The sequence below is a fragment of the Podarcis melisellensis genome (assembly GCF_964234715.1).
Source record: "Podarcis melisellensis genome assembly, chromosome: 16".
Lineage (NCBI taxonomy): Eukaryota > Metazoa > Chordata > Lepidosauria > Squamata > Lacertidae > Podarcis > Podarcis melisellensis.
The window spans coordinates 22,543,782-22,565,168 of NC_138533.1; the positions used below are offsets into that span (position 1 = coordinate 22,543,782).

Consider the following 21,387-nt stretch of genomic DNA (forward strand, 5'->3'; position numbering starts at 1 on the left):
ACTGCGGGAGGCAGTGGAAGACAGGAGTGCCTGGTGTGCTCTGGTCCATGGGGTCACGAGGAGTTGGACATGACTAAACGAATAAACAGCAACAACATTGGTGCTAGGGAGTTGCCACCTCCAAACCAGGGCTGTTTCTGGAGGAAGGGTGTGATATGCAATAATTTTTTGTTTAAAATGTAGTTTGTAGTTATATAGCAAGTAGTAGGGGGACACAGTTCAGGAGATAGAAGAAGCATCCTCCCCGATCCTTGCTTCTAGAAGCTTGTTCATATCAATTGGTAGACTCGAGTGCTTCAGTTTCTGTAGGCTCCCAGGCAGTTTATGTGAGTGCTAAAAAGTATTTTTCACTTAATTCATAAGCCTGTGTGCCTACTTGGAGGATGCCTTGAATGAGATGAGCTGCCATTTCTTCTGTTGTTAGCTAAAGCATTTAGTTGGTTAAAGGCATTTTTGAGTGGACGAAGTTCTTGTTTCCTCTTACAAACCGCTTCTGATACATTGGGCGCTATGTGAAGTGACAAAGAGGAAATTATAGTTAGCATTAACCATGACTAAAGTTGGTGCTGACAAAAGCATTAACTGTGGATAATTCATGCGAGGCATTTTTGCTGTTGAGGCAAATGCCTGGGAGGAAGGAATGTGTGATATCACAATCTTTTCAAAAACTGTTGTCCATGGTAAAAAGATTTGGCTTTGTTATGATTCAAAAGACTTGAAATACAGACTCCTCCCATGTAACACACATTTCCATTTTCCTCCTTGGTTCATCATGTTAATGTTGTATTAAGCATGCAATCCATTATTTTCTTGTTCAGGGATGTACACAGAAAATGTTATCTTAAATTCCTTTCATGAGTAACGTGATGAATGCTTGGTTTCCAGCGTATATTAACAATAGAATAAGCTATAACTGCACCCATTGTGTTCTACTTTCCAGGTGGATGCCAAACTGCCAGTTGGCACCCCAGATTATATGGCTCCAGAGATGCTAACAGTTCTGAATAGCAATGGCAAGGGTTCATATGGATCAGAATGTGACTGGTGGTCTCTAGGGGTGGTTGCTTATGAAATGATGTATGGAAAATCACCATTTACGGAAGGAACCTCAAGCAAAACCTTTAATAACATAATGAACTTTCAGGTACGAACAAAGTTCTCAGTACATGTGAAGGTGGAATTTGCCAGAACAAAAGAGCTCCAAGCGTTTGTCTGTATGGTCCTGCGTCCTGCATATGTGTGTATTGCTTAGCTTTTGCTAGTTATTTCCTGCTGTACTAGTGCTTTGGGCATTATTGACAGATGTATTATTAGCTACAGGAACTTTGTGAAATTAGTGCTGATTAGCCAATACTAAAACTTCGTTCAATCATACATTTAATTCTACCTAGAACTGTGTGCATTTTGCTTGATTAAAAGCAAGATACTCTGTGCCATTGACCCAAATTCTGTGGCAAATAAGTGAGTTTCTATGATGGGTATTTATGCATTTCTCATCATTTATCTTGCATTATTTAGTCTGCTTCTGTTAGTCTTGGGAAGGGGCAGTAAAGCCCCATCCAGAGTCACTGGCAAAGTCTCCATCATCAGGAATTGTCAACATGCTTTCAAACATTGCTTTGCATGGCGCAGGAACAGGGAACCTGCAGCCCTCCAGATATGGGACTACATTTCCCATCACCCCTGACCACTGACTATTAAATCTATGACTGATGGAAGTTGGGACTTCAGCAACATCTGGAGACCCACAGATTCCCCATCCTTGGCATAAGGGCTAGAACCTTTCATTACTAAAAAGTGAAAACTGATGTTCTGTATGCTGCACCTAATAAGAATAGCTAATATAGCAGCAGCAACAACATCACCATCAGCTAATAATAATATTTTTTGCTTTCCTGTGCTTTTGTGAAGTTGCTGCATGTGCATATCCCTTTCATTAACTACTTTTTTGGGGATGTTTTGAAGGATACTGAAACCCTTTGGCTGGGGTCCAAAGAACTATGCTGCTCATCCCATGTACCTGAAAGGACTCTGGGCTGTCGTCTCTCCAAACAGCTGCCTCCTTATTTTGTTTTCAGGTGTGAGGAAGTTTCAAAAGCAGTTTGCAGTATAGCTTAATGGGATGTTGTGTTAAAATAAATACAAATCCACATGGCCCACTTCAGGGTATGCAAGCTTTTTGGCTTGGCGAAAGTAGTTCTTTGGATCCCAGCTCTCAGCTTTTGGTTTCTTTACTACTGAGTAAGATTTATTTTTGCTTCAACTTCAGAGGTTCCTGAAGTTCCCTGAGGATGTGAAAGTCAGCAAAGAATTCCTTGATCTAGTGCAGAGCTTACTGTGTGGGCAGAAAGAGAGACTAGATTACGAAAGCCTCTGCTGTCATCCATTCTTTTCTACAGTTGACTGGAGTTGCATCCGTAACTGTGAGTAACATGTTCCTGATGAAATTTAGGGCCTTGGTTGGTGGCTAATTCCCAGGGCACACTCCAAAGGAACATTATGCTTCAACTTTCTGGGGTGTTCCCTTCGTTCACTTCCATCATGTATTCCACCATGAGTACTATCATGGCAGAGAGAGCGTATGAATGGAATAAAGAGAGACAATAATTTACAAAGGGAATTTTGTTGATGTTTGCACTGAACTGCCACAAATGTCGTTGTACAAAATGAGATGCAGGGAAAATGATTTGCTTTGCTATGTGCTTGAAATGTGCTATACTTATTTGAGATACTCGGTAAGGATGCAAGTAGTGGGTGAAATTTTGTCAAGTGGTGCATTGAGAAGGCTGCTTGGGCCTCCCTAAATGCTATTAAGACAAAGACACACAAGACTTCCTTTACGTATTTAAACTTGGCTAGCAAATTAAGTCAAGTCGTTGGCTTACAAATACTTCCATGAATGCATCTGCCAACACATGTACCTTATCGCTGTTAATTAAGATCAAGATCTGAAGTCCTGATCTGGATTCTGTTGCTGACCTGGGGTTCACCTGATGAGTAAAAGGTGCAGGACCTTTTTATCTGTGACATCATGAAATGCCTTCCCCCAAGGAAACATGCCTGACTATCTCCCCCTCCCCCCTTTTTTTGCTGCTTTCTCAAAATATGGCTCTTCATAGGGACTTATGCAGATGACTACTGGAATCATCTTCTGTTTCTTTTAATAGGTTTTCTTTCCCTCTTTTAAATCCTGCTGACTTTCTGTTTTTTCCTGTTAGGTGTTTGGTTGAGGGTGTTTAATGCTGTTTTGTGTATGATTTTATAGTTTAAGCTGCTTTAAGTCATTTCCATAAGAAAAGTGGGAGAGGTCATTTGTTGCTTAAAATGACCTCCCCCCAGCTTTCACGAATCTTATTTTCTTGTTCACCTGGAGAAGATTATTATTAATCACGGGTGACCAATGAATAATTCTTTACAAGCCAGAATGAAGATACTTTATTTTTGAGTGTATAGAGGGTAGGGATGCCCAACTGCTGCCCTGCGGACAACGAGCACCCAAGCTGATTTCTTCCAGTCAACAGTAGTCATTGCAATGGAACAGAGTTTGTGAGCGTGTGTTTAAAGCACTGTTGGGGGACCTGTGGCCCTCGGGCTGTTGTTGGACTCTGTGGCGATCACACAGGGTCCCCAGACATTTAACGGTCTATTGATCCCTGTGCCACCACTGTGCTCGCTTCACTGCTGCCACCAACCCGTTACTCTCGGGTAAAACACTGAGTCCAGACAGCTGTTAAAAGTGAACCAAATAAACAAGTTTATTTTATAAACATTAACAAGTTTATGGTTTCTCAGATAATATTCCTGTCATTATCTTAACTTTAGTTTCTTTACCGGCCTATACCTTCCTAATACCTTCTGACTGATTATCTCAACTGTTTGACTGACTCCTCTTAACAAATTCTCTCACTCTCTCTCATCAGACTAGCCCAACCCACAGACTTATCCTCTCTGTCTCTTCTAACTCCACACTGACTTCTCAACCACTCTAACTCCTCCCCTTGGGTTCCCATTGGTTAGTCATTTTACAATTAGTTAACCCTTTCCCTATGAACCCAGTATGATGTCACACACCTAGGAGGGCAAACGCCACATACTCCAATTCCCATCAACCCCAGTCAGCATGGCCACTGATCAGGGGTGATGTGAGTTGTACAGTGGCAACATTTGGAGGGCCACAGTTTCCCTAACACTGGTGGAAAGGGAAAGTGCTTTGGGACCATGAATGGAAGAGCCATATACTCTTAATTTCCCTCTATACACTGCCAGCTTCCTTGTATAACATGGACAACTCATCCCTTGCAGTTCATGAAGGGACTAGCCTCGAGTTGCCGGGTCCACAAATGCTTGTGGGCCTTTCTGTTTGAAATGGTTGTCAATTGGGCTAGGGTTGGTAGCTTGAACACCAATGCCATATTTTTAGTCTTGTGGATAAAAAAATCAGAAAATATTTCAATGCTAAACAATCACTGCATTATTTTTAGATGATGTCACAGTTTGACTTGTTCGTCACTGTCCTAAAGTTATTTTGCCACCCCTCCCTTTGCTTTTTGTTGCACTTTTATTCTGAGACTTCCTTGGTGTTCTTTTTAATTCTGCCAGTGTTGTTGTATTTGAAGTGTTAGCCATATCAATTTTTTGAGGAAGGTCAGGGTAAAAATCTTAAACAGATAAATAAGCAAGAGAATCCAAGACCTTGAAAGGGATGTCTTGTATTCTCGTTTTTCAAATAATTCATTCATTTATAAACCATTTAATGTTTTAAGGCCCTTTGAAAGTGTCTCAGATGAATCCATCTACTGAAGAGAAATGGGAAGGAGCATTCATTTCTCAAGGAGAGAATCTAATTAACCTAAGTGCAAATGACCTTTCCCTTGAGCAAACAGTTGTTTGCTGTTTTTCTGTTATGTTTATCTCCTGCTTTCTCAGAGGAGATTCCTTCTTAGCTGTGATGCACGATAACATCTAAAATGTTGTCCCATGCCGCCTCCACAGTGCCTTCAAGAGCAAGCTCCAGGGGTCAGAGTTCTGATTCTAGCAACCATCCCTCATTATATCTTGCCCTTGCCAGTTTCTCTTAGCCTGTTTGCATCCCTGGTTAAGCAGAAGGTTTTTTCTTGCCTCCAAGAGTAGATGAAATTGCCATGAAGTGACTTAAGTCTTGCCAGGAAAGGAGGATCTGCATCCCAGGCCTCAGGTGGAATACTGGGTTTTTGATTCGATTTATTATATTTCTATGCTGCTTTTCATTCACACGAATTGCAAATTGGCTTACAAATGATGAATAACAATAACGCAATAGAACATCACAAGTACAACATGTCATGGAATTCTACACAATATTGATCCAGAGCAGATTCCAATGTATAGTTAGCAGAGTAAAAACTTAAACACGTTGCAGGATTCCCAAAAAATAGTCCGGAAGCAATTAAGATTTCATCCAGCAGAGCTTTACTGCTACTGAAGGCAAATGAGCATAATGGTCACCAATCCAATACATTCAGGATTGGCACTGTCCAGAAGAAATCCAGTTGCAGCAGACTTAACTTAAACTTACAATAACTTATAATAAGCCTAAACCTTAACATTAAGCATACTATGTACAGAACAACATACCAGAAGGAGAGAGAGAGAGAGAGAGAGAGAGAGAGAGAGAGAAAAGAGTGAATCCCAGGCTCCTTCTGGCCTCTTATAGCCAGCATGACCTTGACACAGAAGACATAACAGAACCAGTTTAAACCAGCTGTACTCAGCTTCTCTGAAGGAATAACCCAAACATTATGAACGTTCTGCTTGTTTCTTTCATACAGAGAAGCTTCCAGAACCCTTTTGAATTAAGTAGAATAGGAAAGATCTCTACACATCAGATCAATACTTTCTACACTAAGAAATGCAAACTGACACAACATAAATAATAGAATATTTAACAAATCACCAGTAAGTGACTGTGCTATTAGCTATTCTTATTAGGTGTGACTGTTTGTCAGTAACTGTGGAGACCAAATCTGGATCCACACTTCTTTCCACAGTGGGGACATAGGTTTTCGAGTGGGAGTTGATCAACTCCATCTCCTCACCTCACACATACACATACAGTGGTACCTCGGGTTACAGATGCTTCAGGTTACAGACGCTTCAGGTTACAGACTCCGCTAACCCAGAAATAGTACCTCAGGTTAAGAACTTTGCTTCAGGATGAGAACAGAAATTGCGTGGTGGTGGTGCAGTGGCAGACCCCATTAGCTAAAGTGGTACCTCAGGTTAAGAACAGTTTCAGGTTCAGAACGGACCTCCAGAACGAATTAAGTTCTTAACCCAAGGTACCACTGTAATGCCTTTGGCAGCAGCTCTGTTCTAAAGGCTCCTACGGCTGGAAGGTGGGGCAAGGAAGGTGGGAAAAGCCATTGCCTGGTCAGCACAAAGTCTCTCCCACCTCACAGTTCTTCCTTTGGAAACAGCTCCCTGATTTGCTTTGCAACTTCAAGGGACTTGTGCTGGACTGGATTCAGAAACCAGGGAAAGGGGAACAGCTGTGCAAGTTTAGGACAGTACCCAAATATTTCAAGCAGTTATGCCTTGATAGCAGGGCTGGGGAATTGTGGCCTTCCAGAAGTTGGACTGGACTCCCATCGACCCAGTGTGGTGTAGTGGTTAAAACCAGTAGACTCGTAATCTGGTGAACCGGGTCCGCATCTCCGCTCCTCCACATGCAGCTGATGGGTGACCTTGGGCTAGTCACACTTCTCTGAAGTCTCTCAGCCCCACTCACCTCACGGAGTGTTTGTTGTGGGGAAGAAGGGAAAGGAGAATGTTAGCCACTTTGAGACTCCTTCGGGTAGTGATAAAGTGGGATATCAAATCCAAACTCCTCTTCTTCTTCTTCAACCCTAGCCAGTATGCTCAATGCCCAGGGTTAATAGAGTCCAGCAACATCTGGAGGGCTACAGGTTCCCCATCACTGCTTTATAAAAATCAGTCTCTAGGTTGTCCTGGGAGATCAGGTGCTTGTGTCTTTGGAAGATAAGTCAGCAGTGTGTCAGGTGCTTAGCCTTGAGGGTGGGCAAGTGCCTTTGAGACAAACGGGTTGGCAGGAGGCCAATCACCAGGCAACATGGTGTGAGAACTCAGTGGTTCCCACAATGACAGATTGCTCATACTGAAATAAGTCAGTACTTCTGAGAGTCTTTATGCCAGTTAGTGACACCAGATTGGCTCTCTAGTGTCCTTTGACTTCCCAGACTAGGTGCACTGTGGCTGTGATGTGCACCTTCAGGCTGGAATTGCCTGCAGTTCTGACGTTTGACCAAAACCCAGAGCTGGAACAGAGAGACAGTGCAGGATCCACAGGGATCCATGCTCAAGTTCTCAGGCAGCTGAATAATGAAGACTAGTAAGGGGATAAGGAAGCTGGTTGCCTTCAGGCAGCAGAAGGAATTCAAGCCTTATTCTACTGGCAAGCACTTAAGGGGGCTGCTGAACTCAACCTGCTTTCAAAGATACAAGTAGAATAAATTTTACAGGACAGGGAAAATCTCTGTAGAAAGGAAATTCTTTAACCAACTTTCAGAAGTTGATTGTGTCCAGGCACCAGAAAAAAGACATTCTGATGTACAGTCATACCTCAGGTTGAATGTGCTTCGGGATGAGCGCGTTCGAGTTGCATTCCGCGGCAACCCGGAAGTAACAGAGTGCGTTACTTCCGGGTTTCGCCGCTTATGCATGCGCGGATGCTCAAAATGACATCATGCGCAGAAGTGGCTCAAAGCAACGCGTGCCGTCGCTGGTTACGTCTGCTTCTAGATGCGAACGGGGCTCTGGAACGGATTCCGTTTGCATCTAGAGGTACCACTGTATTTTCCTAATACAGAGCTGCTAAAAACTGCGCCTGCTATTTCCTTAGGTCATAGACTATTTCAACTCGAGTGCAGATTAATATTGCTTTTTGGTTAGCAGCACCAGGATTGTTTCCCAATCTTTAACCATGGTTAAGAAATTACAGGACATTCCACAGGCTTGTTCCCTCCTTTATTCCATTGTTAGCATTAAAACACAGGGTATTGTTCCTTTGGCTACCAACTTTAAATCTGGGTAAGAAGGTAGTCGTGGATTGGGCATTGCCTTGTTCCAGGCATTTTTACACCATGGTTAAGGCTGAAAACTGAGGGAGCACATAAGCCCATATAGGTTAAGAGGTCAGGAAGCAAGTAGTCTGCAATGGGCCTTTTGTGTTTCAAAAGACTCCAAAGATACGTTCATCATTTTATCCTTGTTTCATCAACTAACAGTGGAGGAAAATTTATGCAAGGCTGACTTCCTTCCCTGGAAAAAGCTGGACAACTTTGACCTCAAACCCCCCTCCCCAAGGGTAGATCATTGCCAGTTTTTTATTTTGTGAGTAGATCGCACTCTCTTGGGCGTTGGACGTCCCTGCCATACACCTATTGAAGAGGGAAAATAAAATCTAATTTAACCAACTTTTAAAAACAATGCTTCAAAAAAATCATTCTTTACTTCCCTGTATGTAAAATCGTTAGGCTGTATCTTATAATATAAATCCCCTCATTGCGTTAGCCACCCTGCCGTTTACTCTTAGTTACTTTTAACCTCTGAGAAAATCAGCTTGCTCATCTATTTGTGAAAGCAGTGTCAGCATTTTCTCTATGAAAGGCTGCCAATATGTGTTCTGGGTGATTTGAATTAGGAAGACACTTTTTTTTTTTTTTTTGGCTTATTAATTCTGGCCATTCACTTGTGATGGTTTAAAAGTATGTATAAAAAAAGCAAAGAGTTAAAAAACCTGGGCTGCAAAAGGCTCTGGCAGCCTAGAGGGAGCTAGTAAGCTCCAGTAGTGACTCATGTTTTGCCTGTGTCGGTCAGATAAGTATCAGCATCTGTCAGGAATAGAGGGAGTCAGGCAAACTCTGGAGCATGCACAAAGTGAGGAGCAGGGAGTCTGCACTGCAGGGACTGTAATGCTGGCTCCCAGCATTCATTTCCCATCAGCCCTTCAGCTGCTGGAGATCTATACGGAATCCATGGTAACGGCATTAGCACACTATACATTCATCAGCTTGTGATGAGGAGCGAGCTGGCTGAAGGGATTCTGCTTCACAGAGCAAAAAGAGAACCTGGCTGATTTGCATTTTGCGATGATTTGCATTGATTGATTAAATGCATATTTAAAACGAACGAAGGTGCATAATCCTAATGAGCAGGGCTTCGTTCTGTATACATGCAGACCAGCAAGCAACTCTGCTGCTGAACATGGTTAAGGGAAAGCTTATCTCTTCAAGATTTTGTAGCTCTGCTGTTTTATTTAAACCTTAAAGGAAGGCTAAAATGAAGCAGTTTGAGAGCAGGAGCTTTAAGGGTGCCGGCTAAAGGGGGAGAAATTTTTCTTACTGTTGCCTATTTGATAGAGTTGATAGCGCTAAAGCTAGACTGCGGTGGAGTCCCATCAGTAGTGTTTTAGCAAAGCTGGGAACGTGAATTCTCAAAAGGGCTGAGGTTTATCAGCTGCAGTGCTTCCACAGACAAGATTAATTTAGTAAAGGGAGGCGAGGGTCTGCTATCCAGGCTGCGGGTGCTACTGGTTCTGTTTGGCACGACCCCATCTGTAGGCAGAGCAGCCGGTTTGCTTCATTGATTCAAGTTGCTTAGATGGATCTCCCTTGTCCAAAGAGATCAGGAGGAAGCATCCTGCAGACAGACAAGATTGAAACTTGACATATTGCCGTCGTCGGCTTGTTCTTGAAGGTGCAAGGCTGGTTCAAAAGCAGCAAGAGATTCTCTGCCTGCAGAATGGTAGCCATGTTGGCAGCCGAAGGGTTAATCTCTTGTTGCTGTAATAGGTTGGAGAGCAGTGGCTCAGCCTGCTGGTGTTAGCAAGATTAAAAGCAGGAGCTGCAGTGCCATTGACAATGCTGAACGAGAGGGACTTTGACAGCAAACTGCAGCTAAAAAATTTTTGTTCCTTGTTCTTTATGTTTTTTTACGAAATAACCAGCTCCTCCCCCCTTTGTGCCTACCATCAAGTCTGATGATGACACCTCAAATTTCGATGAACCAGACAAGAATTCACGAATTGTATCCTCTCTGTGCCAGCTGAACCCTGCAGGTTTCTCAGGAGAAGATCTGCCGTTTGTAGGGTTCTCCTTCATCAAGGCGTTGGGGATTCTCCGAACAGAGTAAGTAGGAATTGCTGTTTTGTAGAGGATGAATAGGGGAAAATCAGTGCTTGATGTACTTGGCGGTGGAACGGGGAGTGGGGGGGGGGGTTAGGTTGGGGAAATGTGAATACCCAGCTTTTGACTGGTCTTCCCTCTGCTATAGGAAGATGATTCAGGCTTTGCTTTAGCTGTGATTCATGTCATTGGCTCTCACCCCCCTTCCCAATATTGTTGCATGAAAGGAATGCTTCATTCTGAGTGTAACGTTCCTCGTCTTAGAATCTGTCTGCTACATCCTAGAGGGAAGTGAACGGTTTTGACTGGATCCTCTCTCTGTGTGGCTTCGCAGGAATTTAGGAGAAATTTAGTAGAGTTTCAGATCTTGAGGGATGGGGGTGTGTTTGATTGGTGTGAAATGGTTAGGGCATTGCTAAGCACTCTAGGTCTACAAGGTTGGTCCGGTGAGGCACAGAGATGTGGAGTTCATTTTCCTGGGAGCAAACTAGCAGCTCAGGTTACCCATTGAAACTGGGAGCAAGGTATCGACAAAACTCATGGTCAAAAGAGGCATCGGAGCTGCAGGATGGATGATGCAGAGGTCCATAGCGATTGGATGTCTTAGGGGAAGATAGAAGGTCCTATACGACAGTGGTACAGGGAAGAGTATCAGTTGTATAATGATGCCCCTTCTGGTCTGGTGGGCCCTTGATTTTTTTTGCTGCTACTGCCCAGAAGTAAAGCATGAGTATATAGCACGTCCAATTGAAGAACGGCTATAGGGTTGCCAGTCACATAAATGCAGAGACTTTACTTGGGATTCCATGTACAGTGTGCTGTTAGCTGCCCCCAATGTCTCAGTATAAAGCAAGTTGTATTATGGGGTGGAAAGTCTAACCAAATCAGGTCTCTATATTTTTTAAATGTGAACTCTTGGGGCATGTGTGGAAGATGATCTGTTTAAAAGAGAAGCCTGGAAACCAAATCTGATTTCTCTCTTGGCACCAACGATGTTCCCAATGTTATGAGTCAGAGAGGAACCTTAAATAGGCCAGCAATTAGAAGGGAGCTTCTTGACTGCCTGTGGTGTCCTCCTACTCGCAGGTGTCTCTTTTCTGGAGGGGGAGGAAGACTAGGGAGTACCAAGCAGGAATTGGAAGGTGGTGCTGTTGCCTCTGCGCCAGTGAGACAATCCTCTCTTGATGTCTTTTGTGCTCAATTTTGGCATTGTCGCTCCTGAAAAGCTTTTTAAAATGTTCCAATAAGAACTAGGAAGATGGTTGCTAGATTGGAGATCTTCCTTTTCACAGTAGGCATCTTGAGCTGCTGCTACCTATGTGATGGAACGGTGGGGTTTATATTGGCTAATTGGTGGAGGTTATCCTTGGCTATTGGCTGAAACCTCCATGCTCAGAGGCAGTATACCTCTGTGAATACCTAATGCTGGGGGCATAAAATAAAATAGAGGCTGTTGCCTTCACATCCGACTTGTAAGCTGCCCAGAGTCTTCTAGTCATTTTAGTCTGATCCAGCAGGGCAATTCCCCCGGGCTTTTACAAATGAACCTTTATTCAAGGAGGTAATTTATATTTTTTTTAAAAAAGTAAATTTTGGAAGCTGAAGATTAGACTAGGAATAGTGATCAAATTAACAATTAAGATCTTGAAATAAAAGATCAGAGACTTTTTCTGAGACTTTAAATTGTGCTCCAGAACATCTGCTCTGATTGCAATAGAAATAAAGAGTGGCTAAGGCATTGGTTTGAATCTTGCCTCTTCCATAAAATCATGTACTGGCTTTAGGCAAGCATCTCCCTCTCAGCCTGTGGCCCCCATCTGCCTTGTGCAGCTAATTGCATCAGCTTACCTTGCAGGATTGTTGTAAGGATTGCAACAAGATAATGTATAGGGAGTGCTTTGAACACCTGAAAGCATTTTACAAATGCTGCTATTAATATTTAGCACTGAGTTGGAGACCAATAGATGATACTCTTTGGTATGATCTTGTCCAGAAAATTAGTCCATAACTGAGATTATAGATCTCAGTACAGAGATATATAGACCATTGTTGCCAGGATACTTGAGCCATCTTAGTTGAACTGGAAGTTCAGATTGCATACTGTGTTCATTGACTTTACGTGTTTTATGGCATTAGTTTATTGATGACCCATGGGATAGCTTGGCTGTCAGATGGATTTTTTTCACCTCCGACATGGGCATGCAACTTGGTGAAGACTATCTTGGATGTGTGAGAAGGCAGTGCCTGTACAGTAAAGGGTTGTGGTTGATTTGCTTTGGCTTGGATGCTGGACAGTTTCTGTGGTCACCTTATAATTTTTAGGATACACTGAAAATGATTTCATTCAGACTTAGTAAGATTTTCTTTCAATAGCAGATATTTCTTAAAGAGAAACGTTAACAAACATATTGCACTAATTCCATGTACATCTGGTAGATACTGTTTATTTATTGTTGTTTATTGTCAGAACCAGAGGATTAATTGTCTGTTTCTGACTGGGTGCAGCATCCTCAAATGACATAATTAAAAAGTAGCAAGGTCAGTTATGATAGTTTTAGGAAACCTCTCAAGATTCCAAGTCGTGTTGCTGAATATGCCTAGACATTCTGATTCTCGGGATTTATTTTATACTGCAGACCAGGGCTTTTTTCAGCTGGAACTCAATTCCGGCACCTCTCAGGTGGGTGCCATTGCCATTCTAAGAGAATGAGGGAGGTGTTCATGCTGAGTTCCGGCACCTCTTTTTCCAGAAAAATAGCGCTGCTGCAGACCGTTAGAGTTTTATGTTGGTTTAAGTGAAATGGCTTCCCCCAAAGAATCATGGGAATTGTAGTGCTGTGCAGTTGCTGCAAATTCTCTGGTGGAAAGCTTTACTCCCTCCTCACAGAACTAGTTCCCAGAATTCCCTAGGGAGAGGAAATGACAAGAGTGTGTGCCTAAGTGGTGTTGATATGCTCTGTGTATTTTTAAAATTTGGGGAACTATTTTTGTTAATTGTGGAGTATGGCAGGTACTTCTCAGTCAACAGGGTCTTCCAGCTATTGAGATGAAACAAGAGCCTAGACATTGTGCATAAAAATGGTTGATAAGCTTGCCCTTTAAAATAATGAGAGAGGTGCTTATGAGATGGCCATACATCTGGAAGCGAATGATTTTAATTGCCCTTCTCATTTTTCGGTCTTGCATACCATTATCATTTTTGATGTCTTATAAGAATGGCTATATATTTCATGTAGAAAAGATAATTTCAGAAGATTAGGATGCTTCTGTGAGTGCTTGGGTCAATGGAATAAAAAGAAACAGTGTCCTTCTGCTTGTTAACTGACATACCTCAACTGGGGTATTTTAGATAAGTATATTGTGTGGGAGAACAAGGATTCTACCCAATCTTAGTCCTACTCAGAGTTAGACTAATTGAAATTAATTTATCAAAGTTAATAATAATAATAATAATAATTTTATTATTTATACCCTTCCCAGCTGGCTGGGTTGCTCCAGCCACTCTGGTTGGCTTCCAACACATTTAAAAACATAGTATGTTAGTCAGGTCTACCAATTTCAACAGACCTATTGTGAGCTAGACAGACATTGGATACAAGGACTGAACTCCCCACTGAGATCCATCTGAGTTGCTTCGGGTCTCAGATGCCTGTTAGTGACCAGGAATCCTGGTTTCACGCAGATTTGAAACCAGAATTTCATAATTCCACATTCAGAAAAGCTGTGTGGCATTCCAGTTGATAAGGAAAATTCTGGGTTGTAACACAGTCCATTGCTTATAGACTTCATCTTGCAAATCACAAAGCCATGTGCATGCCTTGATTTATTTTGATCAATAACTGCTTGTTTAGTAGACACTAGACATGGATTGAATTAGCGAGCGTGGATGTGACACAGTGCCACCCATGCTGGAGTGTGAAATCTCCCCTGTCTTAATAACACATTAGTGCACTGCTAAGGAAAGTGATGGCATTTGCAGGGTTGCTGTTGCCATAAAGTATAGGAGGGGGAGGAGAGAGGGCAGCAAGCTCTGAAGTTGAATCCTGACCCTTAAAGCACCTTGTGCAATCTTGGGCCTTGCTTTCACTGAGGTGGTGGTAACCTGTGTCTGGGGTGTACCACTCTGGAGTGCTGGTACAAGGAGTCTTACAATGCAAGGGCGCTCCCTACAAATGAAGTAACTAAAATTCCCTCCACATAGAAACCTAGCATATCAGGGAAAAGACTTGTCGACATTCTCGTTTTCTACATGCAGGGAATTTATTTTGGTATCACTTGATAGGGGCATTCTGTCATGTGATTACCCACCTACAGTCTGAAGTGGTACATGGGTTGCTATCTTCCTGTGAGCTGTGTGTGGAGTTCGGCTCTGCTTCAACCCGTGAGATGTCTTGGGCAAGGACTACTGAGAACTAATTACCAAACTAAGTACTTTAACGAGCTGAGAACTGGTGGGAGAATGTTTATATGGGCTGAATTTTTTTTGTCATGTAAGAACCACCCACGGTCTTGATACAAGCCTTGAAAAATGTCATCAGCTGGTCTATTAAGTTCCTTAAACATCTGAGGCTTCCTGTTCAGTGACCCTCAAAAAGCTGCTGTTTATGTGTTGTTGTAACTGAGGTACATTGATGAGGGATAGAAAATGGAATTTCTTTTTAAGCAGGAACTGGGGTTCTCAAGAATTTGGTAAATAAAACACTTTCTGCATTGGAAACTGGTTTCTGGCTTTGGAGAAAACCAGCATTTACTCAGCCTATTAATGTGTGTGTAAAGCAGGGATGGGACGCGGGTGGCGCTGTGGGTAAAACCTCAGCGCCTAGGACCTGCCGATCGAATGGTCGGCGGTTCGAATCCCCGTGGCGGGGTGAGCTCCCGTCGTTCCGTCCCAGCTCCTGCCCACCTAGCAGTTCGAAAGCACCCTTAAGTGCAAGTAGATAAATAGGTACCGCTTTATAGCGGGAAGGTAAACGGCGTTTCCGTGTGCTGCTCTGGTGCCGGTTCGCCGGAGTAGCTTTGTCACGCTGGCCACGTGACCCGGAAGTGTCTGCGGACAGCGCTGGCTCCCGGCCTCTAGAGTGAGATGAGCGCACAACCCTAGAGTTTGTCAAGACTGGCCCATACGGGCAGGGGTACCTTTACGTTTTAAAGCAGGGATGCGGAACCTGTGGTCCTCTCTGAAGGTGTTGGACAACAACTCCCAGCATCTCTGACCATTGGTCATGCTGATGAACATCTGGAGGGCCACAGGTTCCCGACATCAATGGTGTAAACTAAGGTATTACGTTGGGATCATCTCTCTTCCTCCATCCCGCGCCATATTGCCCCATTGGCTCTAATGCCTGATCATTGCATCTCGGCATTAGGAGTTGTGACAATGTCCAAAGTCACATGCATTCTTAAGCCTATGCATCTGGAATTCTGCACTGTGTACTGTAGAGATTGCATCAGATGCGCATGAAGCTGAAGTTGTAGACAGGGCTGGTGGGTGCTGTTGTGCTCGCCTGCCACAAGCTCAAGCTTACTTATTTATTTTATTTATTTCTGTCCCACTCTTCCTCCCAAAGTAGCCCAAGGTGGCAAACATCCATGGTTCAAGCAATGCAATGGTTTGCATGCTTTTGCAAATCTATGATAATATTGGTTAGTTATTGTTTTGACAGAGACTGTAGAAGATGCTCTTGCATGAAAGCCCTCTTGAGGATTTAGAGCAAGCCTTTGCAGGAGATGGCTAATTTTTATTTTTGTTTCCTAACTGCCTTTCTGCCCCCAAATAGACCAACCGGGTTGTTTACAAGCAATGTAAACACTGACATCTACAACACCTTTTAGTAACAGTTGGGACCCATTAAAAACTTTCAAGGCAGCAAAAGGATTTTTTTTAAAAAGGATTGCCTATAGTGCATCAAACCTTTCATCAAAAAACCACAGGAATGGGCCCACCTTGTGGACTTCAAGGGGAACAGTGGTGACAGGTGATATTCCACTACTTAAAAATGCCCCTTTTGAGTGGTAAACTATAGCAGGGTCTCATCCAAAGACCTTATCACCTTGCAGGGTGTGGGGAGCTTGTATGAGAGAGGGTTTTTTCCTGAAACACCCTTAATCAAGACTCTTTAGTGTAGGGTTTTCATGGTCCTGAAACAATTTCACAGCTAATGAAATTCTTCTAAGATGGGCAGAATGTGGTTCCAGAAGATACTCCTCTTTAGCTTGGACATTGACAGCTAAGTTTTTTTGTGATTTATTTATTTGTGTGTGAGAGATACCATCTCTATTGTCTGGTATATATTCTTTAGTTTGTTTCAAGTAGTTCTTTTAGGTTTTAATACTATATGATTCTTACCTGCCCTGGGACCTTGTGGTAAAGGGTGGATAAGAATTCACTTAAGTAAAATAAAATAAATTTCAATCATGCACAAAAAATAACACAAGAGGAAGAAACTAAAATAAATGGCCATTAGTTTCTTTCTTAAGTACAAGATGAGAAAACATGACCAAACGCCTGTAAATAAGCTTTTAAGATTCCCATACTTCCACATTGCTGGCGACAAAGAGTCCTGAGATGAGTATTGTAGCATTAGGAATGAAATCCGACTATACCACATAAACATGTTCTGTGGTTTCTAAACCTTTGGAGACTTTTATATTGTTGCACGCCAGCCCCAAACTTTGCCTAGAAGCAACAAGATTCCATCTGGGCTTGGAAAATTGGGTATGGCAGAGACTAATATCCTTAAGTTACAGGGTTTTATTTGCACTTATATACACCTGGATCTACTGTGGAGAGTTCAAAGCTTTCACATCTCTAGTGGCCTTGCTTTCTGCAGGAGTGCAGTATTGGATTCCAGGGCAGCCAAAACACCATCTCCCCATGTCTCTTAATTCCAGCCTGTTATTCCCAGCTCACATGGAGCTTTGCTCCTCCTCCTCCTTCTCACTGCTATCTGACTCCAAGGAGCTCCCAAAGCCTAAGACAGGCATGTCCAACTCCCAAGAGACTGTATAAAAAAACCTGGATGATCGCGATCTACTGGTTGGACATCCCTGGCCTACAGCATTCCTATTAGAAATCCTAAACCTGGCCTTTGCCTCTGTCTACCAGCACTCAGCAAAGAAGGGGCCCCCTGTAACCTTGGAAACCACCCTCCTCTGTTGACTGCCTGGGAGTCTTCTGCCCTGGTGATGGTTTCCATTGATGGGCCATTTACTCTGCTTTACTCCTTAAAGCAGGCATGGCCAAACTTGGCCCTCCAGCTGTTTAGGGACTACAACTCCCATCATCCCTAGCTAACAGGACCAGTGGCCAGGGAAGATGAGAGTTGTAGTCCCAAAACAACTGGAGGGCCATGTTTGGCCATGCCTGCTTTAAAGGCTTGCACTCAGCTGGCCCTGCCCTGCTAGCCTGGTTTTTTTGCATATGCTAAATTAGAAATTCCCTTGTTTGGCCCGGTGTAATCAAAGCTTGTTTAATTCTGACTTTTACTAAAGCCAAGAATTATGGGGAGGATCTGGCACAAACCCACAACACATTTAGGGGGATCTAGCCTCCCCCCCTGCAAAGTTCATAACAATATTATGCATTATCTTTTCCGTGATGGCCAGGTTTTGTATGTTTTCATGCCATAAAGATATTAGCAGGGCCTGTGGCGTCCTCCACACTTGTGCTATAAGCATCCTAGCTGCTGCTATTCATTTAAAATAATTTAAAAATAAATAAATAGAATAGAATAAAAAAATGAAAGTACACCAGTTAGGGAACGTACTGGGTGACTGGAAGTTTTTGGATTGTCTCCACAAGCAGCTCCACACGGAGCAAACCACAATAGTCTTAAACCTACAGGATGCCAGGTGTGTAGCCTTCCTCAAATATACTGCAGTGGGGGGGGGGAATCTAATTAGTTCTGAAATGTAGGGGGGAAAACAAATTGCTATACTTTTATTAAATGGAAGACATTTTAAAAACTCTAGGCAGCCTGTGGAAAAAAATACTTCCTCAGCAGGCTTAGGCACTTAAATGATATTATACAGAAGAGTTATTAAATGTGAAAAGGGTTCTAGGGAAAACTGAGATGGGCTGTTACTTAAGCTAGTACTACCAAAATTGGTGGTCTCAGAGGGTTAAATTAGTTAATTCTCCCCTTCTAATTAGTTAACAGATAAATGACCTCCTTCCCTACTGGCCTTCTTGGGCTTTATGATCTGCAGAGGGGGCTTTTTTGGTAGTTTCACCAACAGAGTATATAGAGTTCTATAGGAAGAGAAAGAATGAGAAACCACGGATCAGTCCCCAATTTAAGCAGTTCATATCAATAGCCTATAGGGTGGTAAAGTTAACAAACGTTTCCCCACTAGCAACCGGAAGTGGTATTGCATGACTGAGAGGGACTGTAACTCTGTGGGTAGAGCTGTGCGTACATAAGAACATAAGGAGAGCCTGCTGAATCAGGCCAATGGTCCACCTAGTCTAACATCCTGATCTTACAGCGCCTCTGGCAACACTTGCCTCTGGGACTCAAGCACAAGAGTACTCTCCCCTCCTTTGGTTTCTAGCAAGTGATATTAAGAAGCATTGCTGCCTCTCTGTATGGAGGCAGAACATAGCCATTGTGGCTAGTAGCCATCAGTAGTCTTCTCCTCCATGAATTTGTCTAATCTTCTTTTAAAGCCAAGAGGATTTAGAAGTTCAGAAGTTTCCAGACTCAATACCCGGTCTCTCCAGGTAGGGTTGGGAAAAGACTCCTGCAGTCACCTGCTGGAAGTCTGATAGGATATAGTCGAGAAACAGTCTTACCGCTGCATCTGTTTGTATGAACTAGGCCAATACTTCAATAGCTCTATAAATGAAGATGTCAGAAGAGAAGCAGCAACAGTCTTGCAGTTTCCTGATCCTATGCGACTTGGATAGCTTTTATTTTTCATGCCACACCTCAGTGGTGCTACTGCCCATTAATTTGAGTTCTAGTTTTCAGTGAACAGAGCTGTCAAAACCGTTTAGTGATGATGTACATTAGAGTCAGTGGTGGGGTAGTGGTTAGAGTGTCAGACTATAACCTTGGAGACCTGGTTTCAAGTCCCCGCTCAGCCATGAAGCTCACTGGGTGTGACATTGGGCCAATTGCTGTCTCTCAGCCTAACCTACCTCACAGGGTTGTTGTGAGAGTAAAATGGAGAGGGGAGAACCATATATACCACCTTGAGCTCCTGGGGTGCAGGGGTAGTTATATAAATGTAAGAAATAAGAAATGGGTAGGTGTTTGTGGTAGTGTGTCTGCTTTGCATAAAGGTCCTAGGTTCAACCCCCAGCATCTTCAGATAGGTTTGGGAATGTCCCCTACCTGAAATCCGGGACAGTTGCTGCCAGCCAGTGTAGATTGCATTGAGCAAAATGGACCAATGGTCTGACTCAGTGTATGGCAGCTTCCCATGTGTTGCATGAAGCTGGATTCAGCATATTGAAAAAACAAAAAAAAAATCCTTCCAGTAGCACCTTAAAGACCAACTAAGTCAGTTCTTGGTATGAGCTTTCGTGTGCATGCACACTTCTTCAGATACACCATACCAAGAACTGACTTAGTTGGTCTTTAAGGTGCTACTGGAAGGAATTTTTTTTGTTTTGACTATGGCAGACCAACACGGCTACCTATCTGTAACTGGAACTATGGAAGGCATCAGCATATTGAAGTAAGTGCTTGTTTGGGAACAAAGTTATGGCCCAAGTTCATTTCATGCTTTAATATGACCTGTTGTATACCTTTTCTTGGGATGCGGGTGGTGCTGTGGGTTAAACCACAGAGCCTAGGACTTGTCGATCAGAAGGTTGGCGGTTCGAATCCCCGCAACGGGGTGAATTCCCATTGCTCAGTCCCTGCTCCTGCCAACCTAGCAGTTCGAAAGCACGTCAAAGTGCAAGTAGATAAATAGGTACCGCTCCGGCGGGAAGGTAAACGGCGCTTCCGTGTGTTGCTCTGGTTTGCCAGAAGCGGCTTAGTCATGCTGGCCACATGACCAGGAAGCTATACGCCGGCTCCCTCGGCCCATAGAGCGAGATGAGCACCGCAACCCCAGAGTCGGCCACGACTGGACCTAATGGTCAGGGGTCCCTTTACCTTTACCTTTATGCCTTTTCTTAGTTTGGGTTATGTTAGAAGAATTTTGTCTCTTGATTGTTTTTTTAATTCTTTATCTGGAGCAGGCTCTCCTAATTATGTAGTGCAGGGTAAACACTGGAATACATATTACTAAACGCTCTCGTAGTTGGGCATATTGTAGTTCCTTAGTAACTGGCTTAGGATTAGAAAGTCTGTTGATGATGGGTATGTACTTCTAAAAATGGGATGAAACGCTTTTTCATTCATTCATTAATTCAGTCAGTCAGTTGTACCTTCCAAAATAAAATGTTCCCAAGGTGTCCTACAACACAGGCAATACAAAGAATTTAAGGGGCCAGCCTAAAGAGACACTAAGGCTTAATCATAGAAAGGGTTTCTGAGCAGAGTGTTTTTTGCAGCACAGCTAAAAGTCAGCAAGAGAAGGTGTATAGCAGATGTCTATAGGGCTGTAGCAACAGCTTTGAAAAGGCCCTTTCCTTGGTACCCACCAGTCTGATTTAAGAAATGGTGGGCCAGGGAGAAGAGTTAGTGAATCTAAGCTCAGTTAGTTAGAGCATGGTACTGATAACACCCAAGGTTGCAGGTTTGATTCCTGCATGGGACAGCTGCATTGCATTGCAGGGGGTTGAACCAGATGATCCTCAGGGTCCCTTTCAAATCTATAATTCTATGAAATCTATAATCTTGAAGTCAGTTTCCTAGGGCTGCTATGGGTGCAAGTGGCATTTGTGGTGGTGAAACTCTACATTGCCTGCCTGAGATGATTCAAAGCACAATGGAGTACGATAGGGAGAAGGAATGCTGGCTGCTTAGATCCTTGACAGGAAGAACATTTTGAAGGCCTAGATAAGGAAGGTGGAAGCATGAACTTAGGAAAGCAGGAGCTGGAAGTACATATACTGGTGGGAATCACAAGAGGGAAGAGTAATATTTGGGGGTTTGTGTCCTGCTTATGGACTTCCCATGGGCATCTGATTGGCCACTGTAAGAACAAGATGCTGGACTAGGTGGGTCTTTGGCCTAATCCAGTAGGGCCGCTCTTACATACTTGTGCATAAGCAGGATAACAGTAACACAATGATATCACCAAAGCA

The 21,387-nt window shown here is 43.2% G+C and overlaps 1 protein-coding gene across 9 annotated transcripts in view; it reads left to right on the forward strand.

Annotated features, from left to right (window-relative positions):
• Positions 1-21,387, forward strand: part of CIT (citron rho-interacting serine/threonine kinase) — a 109,072-nt gene that overhangs the window by 12,190 nt on the left and 75,495 nt on the right. For 7 of the 9 annotated variants that reach the window (XM_081892194.1, XM_081892197.1, XM_081892195.1 and 4 more), the window contains exons 8-10: positions 941-1,144; positions 2,270-2,423; positions 10,004-10,184. In XM_081892194.1, coding sequence (XP_081748320.1) covers positions 941-1,144; positions 2,270-2,423; positions 10,004-10,184 — 539 coding nt within the window. Of the gene's footprint in view, positions 1-940; positions 1,145-2,269; positions 2,424-8,899; positions 9,036-9,072; positions 9,192-10,003; positions 10,185-21,387 lie in introns of those variants that run through there. The other 2 variants (XM_081892202.1, XM_081892201.1) reach the window with 2 other exon arrangements.